This window comes from Amia ocellicauda, chromosome 3 (genome assembly GCF_036373705.1).
Source record: "Amia ocellicauda isolate fAmiCal2 chromosome 3, fAmiCal2.hap1, whole genome shotgun sequence".
NCBI lineage: Eukaryota > Metazoa > Chordata > Actinopteri > Amiiformes > Amiidae > Amia > Amia ocellicauda.
Genome location: NC_089852.1, coordinates 40670632 through 40676942, shown reverse-complemented (window position 1 = coordinate 40676942; position 6311 = coordinate 40670632). Strand labels below are relative to the sequence as shown.

Genomic DNA, 6311 nt, shown 5'->3' with positions numbered 1-6311 from the left:
ACATAGCTCACCCATGCTAAGAGAATAATCAAGATTAGATGAAGCACTAAAGCATTACAAAGAAAATATGAAAGTATGATTACACTTAAGGGATTAATCCTTACACTATATACTATCAAATATGATGATATTGTAGTATCTTACATTCATACCTACTATTAAACTGCTACACAATCACAAACTATCACTGATGTATACTATGTACAATTACTTACACTAACTTAGTCCTATCAGAAACTACAGTAGAAATATTACATTTCAGTACACTGTGCAGAAAGTTATCACATGCAAATCAGATACTTTACATTCGAGCTTGTGTTTCTGTATTGCAATCACAATCTGATCACTGACGCACACATACACACACAAAGACATGTCCAACAGGGTGCCCGACCCTAAACATGCACATTTAAAACGAGAGTAATTAAAATGATTTAATAACAGAGAGGTATTCCCACGTCCTCCAATGCGGTGCAGCTAACAGAGCCTGACATTCGGTTGGTGGGCCGGGTCATGTGACACTGAATCCACCCTACACTACGAGCGATGGGAAACACAGAGGGCAATGAGGAAACTGGAGTCCTGGTCGCCATGTTGGCTCTCTCGGCCGAACTGTTTATCTAAGCTGAGTCGGAAAGCGGTAGGAGCCACAATGGCGTCAGTTTCCCAACTCTGAGGCTCCAACATTGGGAGGCTCCAGTGTAGTAGAGGAAACGGACCCGCCATTTTCCTGCAAGCCTCCAGTCCATTTAAACCCAGCAGGGGGAGGCGAAAAAGAGAGAGAGGAGAGAGACACTGAGAGAGAGAGAGAGAGAGGGAGAGAGAGGGGGGGGAGAGAGAGAGTGAGAGTGTGTGTGGTACAGGGTGAGGGACTCCGAGAAAAAGAGGACCTTTTTTAAAAAAGAAAAGAAAAAGAGAGAAAAAAAAGCAGCACTGGATCTGGATCAGTTTCTAAAGCGCGCACCGGGTTTCGTCTGCACCTACACCGGGGCTGCTGGGACCAGGCAGTGGATATTACAACAGTGTTTTCCTTATTGGTTTTTTCCCAGTACGGCCGGTCTTCTTCTTCTTTTTCCCCCTTTCTTTCTTTCTTTCTTTTATTTTGTGTCAGGTGGTGCTGGAACCGTGGAAGCCCCCGGGGGGATATTTGAAAAGAACAATCCCATTGAATATACATAGAAATCTATTCTATATTTGATTCAGTGCCCCCTACCCCCCCCAGAAAAAAAGCAAGGCGAAGATGTCTGGGCAGAGCATAACGGACAGGATAACTGCAGCTCAACACAGTGTCACCGGCTCTGCCATCTCCAAAACTGTGTGCAAGGCGACCACGCATGAGATCATGGGCCCCAAAAAGAAACATTTGGATTGTAAGTATCGTCTTTGTGCGGGGCTTTGCTACACCATCTCGTATTTCAGCCATGGGCTCTGTGCCTTTTCCGCGTTGAAGTTGTGTCGAGGACGGGGATGGGACCCGAGCGAAGTACTGAGGCCTAAGTCCACCCTGTCACTCTCCTATTTTATCAACCAGTGTTACCGATTGCCCACCGTGATAGAGCCGCGCTGGCACTGTCCTGGCTACAATGTAACCATTGAATTGTTATAACACAGTTCCACCCGTTTTTGAATGATTTATTTGGGGGAATCATTAACGACCGCAGTCAGATTCATCTCCTGATGTAAATACGGGGGGCATCGCTGCTCCTCTTCCCAGTTTGTGTCGGATCTATTTTGTTTTCTTTGACCCTTTTTGAAGTCGGTTCTGGTGGGGTCTGTGTCTGGACTGGTGTAGATGATCGGTTTGGTGGATTGAGTCCTCCCAGCTTGGGCTGTGGGTAGTCGGGTTGGGACGGATTCAGTGCCCCCAGCTAGCCTCATTTTTCCTGCCTGCAGGGATGAGGGTCATGTTGGCCACAAATGTTGCTGAGATCCTTGATCACTTGTGCTGCAAAGTACTTGACACAAGTTTCCGCACACTTTTCTGTGACTGCATGTCCACAGTAGATGCATGCACCCTACTGTACAGTTGGCTACTTGAGTTTTGTTTTGAGATGTTTTTCTGGGATCATATGGTCTAATTGGGGGGTAAAGATGTGTGGTCTTGTAATCTTTTGGACGTGTCACTGCTAAAATATGGAAAGGGGCGTCACCGCTACTATTTTTTTTTTTAACACCTGAGGCAACTTGTCACCACACCTAATGACAGCTTACACTTCTGCCATTTATAATACAGAAGCTGTAGTATTTGTTTTTTTACACTTTGATATCTTCTAGATTTATGTACCACCTCCATGCTTTTTCGTCCTCATCTACAGCCACCCATATCTAGCTTTTGATGTATATTGGAAAGATACACACCAACTTTCTAGGGAAATGCACTACACTTACAAATATGGTTGGCAAAGAATAATACAACAACTTTATTCAGCTCAACTCTTTGTCAGTAGCTTCAGATAACATAAGTAAATGGAAATGTACATAAACAAATAAACAAGAACAAAGTGATCTATAAATGTTTGTAAAACCCCTGAGAAATGGGCCCTTTTAGGGGTTGTTCATGAGGGTGTTTTTCCTTTTAGTGGTAGTAGACCAATTTCAAAGTTGGGGAAGCTTGTCTGCCGCTTAGAGGACCCAAACAAAGTGCTCTTTCTGAAGCCGGGTGTGCTTAAGGCAAAGCCAATGAAACTTCCTGCTCTAGTACAGTAAGGCTGAAAAAACACTGGCAGTGTCTGCAGGAAGGTATCCTAGAGAGGCATGAAGTGTCTGCATGACACGATGCTAATCACTGGCGCTGCATGAGAGATTGTGATCTACTCATCCATGACTTTGAATTCTTGATCTTTAAAATTCTGGAGGAAAGTTGTGAACTTGTAATGGGTTTTGACAGTTTACGATGAATGCCAAGGAATGACTGTGAGCACATTTTGCGGCAGGCTGATCGGTTTGATAATTATGCAGCTCCTGATGGAAGTCTACTTTCTGTGTAACCTTAAGATGACACTTAAAAGCTGCCTGATCACAAATGGCACCCAAGTCAGAAAAACAAATCCTTTGGCTAATATTTTCACCATGTGCTTTATATTTGTATTGTAACGACTACTGTACATTGTTATTACATTTCAAGAAGGGAAAAAAGCTTTAAGGGCAAAATCAGAACTTTGCCTTGAATGCTAAAAAAAACACTTGTTACAGATCCTATTAAATCAAAGCAGTTTGGGTATTCTGCTCCCTATTATGAACAGGTTTGTGCCCTGTCATTGTCTGAACTAATGAATACATTTTAAGGACAATTAAACATGAACATGTACTTTAAAGACATTACTGATTTGCTGGACATATGAGGTCTTGTATAAATGTGACAATAACAGTTTTTTGTTTTCTTTGGCTAGATTATGAGCTTTCCCAAAACACTACTGTTTTTGATCTGCTTCCAGTGCAGCCTAATAACTTGTATTATGGTTTTGGACTTGGTAAATATTAGTTGTTTATTTTCTTCTAAATGGTATGAGCCGTCTTAAAAGATTGCAATTCTGGTCCTTTGCCACACAGTAAGACTTTCTACTGTGTCAGGAAACTGTGTGCTGTAGGTCTTTCTTGGCTTTGATGATAGGCTGCTGCTGACAGATATTTATCGTTTAGCCATCGTTGTGAAACCATTAATTTTCTTACCAAATAGGCTTTTCTAAGTTTGCCATACGTAATTGTACCCAACCTTCACTCTCTGAACACACACTTAGTAAATATTTAATAAAAAGCTGTAACTGTAAATACCTGTAGCAATAAAACACTTGGTCACCACAGGTTTACTGCAGCTATCGCATTGTCACTGTAGGTAAACAGTCTTCTGCTTCTTTATTGCTTCTTAAAATTGGTTATGCTTGACTTTTGATCTCGGATTGTGTTTTAGTGGTCAGTCTGGAATATGGGCATAAACCTCATTCATGCACTTCCAAAAAGCATCCTTGAACAGGGAATCTGCAGTAATATGCAATCTTGGGGCTCCTTGTGTGCCATAGACTTCTGAAGTCTATGATCAGTTAGGATTTTAAGTAGTGGCTTCTTAAAGCGTTAGGAAGTGTGAAATGTGTGTTAAATCTGGTTGTAATTATGAATAAAATGTATGAATGTACATTTTTAAGCATATACCCCTTCTACTGTGGAGAGGTTAGGTGTTTTTTATTTTTTTATTAGTGTTTTTCTAAAGAAAAAGTAATTGTTTCTTGGGCATTGCCTGTTTGTATACGGGTAATTAGAAATGTCCGTGTCTACCAAGTGCATCTTGAAATATTGCTTGTTACTGGTATTCAATATCTTGGGGCTTTGAAATCACCATATTGGATAATGTGCCACTTTTAAGTGTTTGCAGTGGTCTTAGGCTTTTATTTCTCCCTTTTAAAGTATTTGGTTTATGTCATGCATTGTTTCTCTATTTTAAGCAGTAGTAATGCTAACAGTATGGAAGGTTACTATTTTTCCTGCCTGTTTTGCTCTCTAGGGCAGTAGTTCCAGCAGGAGAAGAGGGAGACTTTAGGCTTTCCCACATCAAGTGCTCTTGAGCCCCTGCTACTTATTACCAGATAGGCTCTTGGTTTTGTGGTGCAGGGCCTGTAAAACTAATTTCCTGTGAGGAACTATATTTAGGTTCAGCACCAAAATAAGCCACTGCACTCTATTTGCCTTGTTTAAGGGCATGCCTGAAATTCACAGCTGATATGACTGATAAGCTGATCTGACCTCTTTACATTGACAGCCGGGGTGGCAGGGTTTTAGACTGGGTCAGTAAATACTGTGCTTCTTTTTGTAAGCGGGAAGAAGTGAGAGGAGGACTGTCGACAACTTTCTTTTGGTGTTTTTAGGCTAAACTCGAGAGCCTGCTGGCATTTCCTTGTGTTCATTAAGAGTCCTCTCTCTTGTGCACCAGTCTTTGATTTGTCTGTAAGATATGGTACCCATTTCCAACAGAAGTAATTTGGGCTGGGTTTCCGGATAGTGTATGAACTCAAACTCCGATATGCAGCACTGTTGCTTTAACACTCCTGGCACTTTTACCCTTTTGTGGAACACAAAACTTTGTGAACAAAGTAGCACTTAATAATTTATCTTCCTTTAAATTAGGCTGCTATTCTGTGAGGTCATGAGATGCACGCAAAGCTCAAGTGTAATTGTTGTTTTGTTTACTGTTGTTATTTTTCAATACTAATGTTGTTGTCCTTCTGTTACACTCGGGCGGCTGTATTTTGTGCTGTAGCTTTAACTCTCTCTATCCACCAGAAATTGAAATGGAGCTGTTTATTTTTCTTCATGAATTATTTTTCTTAAAATCAAGAAATTTAATTAATTGTTGTCTGTCTTGTCAGGAAGCTTTCATGACAAACAAATATTTGTTTCGGTGGAAGTGATTACTATAAATTTGCTATAGCTTCAAGGAAAGGAAATGATACATGTTTCTGATATTTTGCTTTTGGCTTCAATGCTTTAACTTAATACGTTTTAAAATGTTAAAATCTATAAAAGCTTCTTAGATCTGATGTTTTTAAACATGGAGTCTTATTTACTGCAGAAAAAACAAATTAAATCTATAAACTTTTTAAGACTAAGGCAATTTATATGTTTGAGATGAGCTTTTATGAAAAAGCTAATTCAGGGGACCTTTTCCAAGGGAAGAAGTTAGTTAAACTGTAATACTTTGCAACTATTTCTCAAGGCAGGTGTATTTGTAAATCTTCATGTAATTCATCTCCTGCTCACCAGCAGTGCAATTCCATTCCAGGTTGACCGTGGTGCCCATTACCAGAAACGGATGCGTGCCAAAATCACTGTGCAGTTTGGATAGAGTGGGTTCTGATGTTTATTTAAATTCAAGATTTATGTTCCAGCTATTCTCCTTCATCTAATAATCACCCATTACATCCCTGTGATTATAAGCAGCTGAACAGTGATGAGGCAGCTCAAATATTGACATGTTCCATTATCCCTTTAGACCAATGAGGGCTGATCTGTCGAGTTCTGCATTTTAGGCTCCTTTTGTTTTGTTCAATAATGATATGGTTAATTACCCCCCACTTTATGATGGCAGTTTCAGTGAGTATGTATTCTTGAGTGTAAAGGAGCAAGTTTATATAGTGCTGAAACTCATTGTAATCTGACCAATGTTACATTGTGCATCTAGTAACTTCTGTCATGATGATCTTTGACAGGTTGTGTGTGTGTGTGTGTGTGTGTGTTAATATCTATCAATACCTGAAGTCTGTTAGTGTTTGTAGAATTTCCCCATTAGGTTTAAGGACATTGTTTTGCATTTTCCTAATTTT

The 6311-nt window shown here is 40.2% G+C and overlaps 1 protein-coding gene across 15 annotated transcripts in view; it reads left to right on the top strand.

Annotated features, from left to right (window-relative positions):
• The first annotated feature begins 644 nt into the window (after positions 1 to 644).
• Positions 645 to 6311, top strand: part of picalma (phosphatidylinositol binding clathrin assembly protein a) — a 51216-nt gene continuing 45549 nt past the window's right edge. For 3 of the 15 annotated variants that reach the window (XM_066699462.1, XM_066699460.1, XM_066699459.1), the window contains exon 1: positions 654 to 1370. In XM_066699462.1, the coding sequence (XP_066555559.1) occupies positions 1241 to 1370 (130 nt within the window). In that variant the 5' untranslated portion in view covers positions 654 to 1240. Of the gene's footprint in view, positions 1371 to 6311 lie in introns of all 15 variants that reach the window. The other 12 variants (XM_066699454.1, XM_066699457.1, XM_066699453.1 and 9 more) reach the window with 11 other exon arrangements.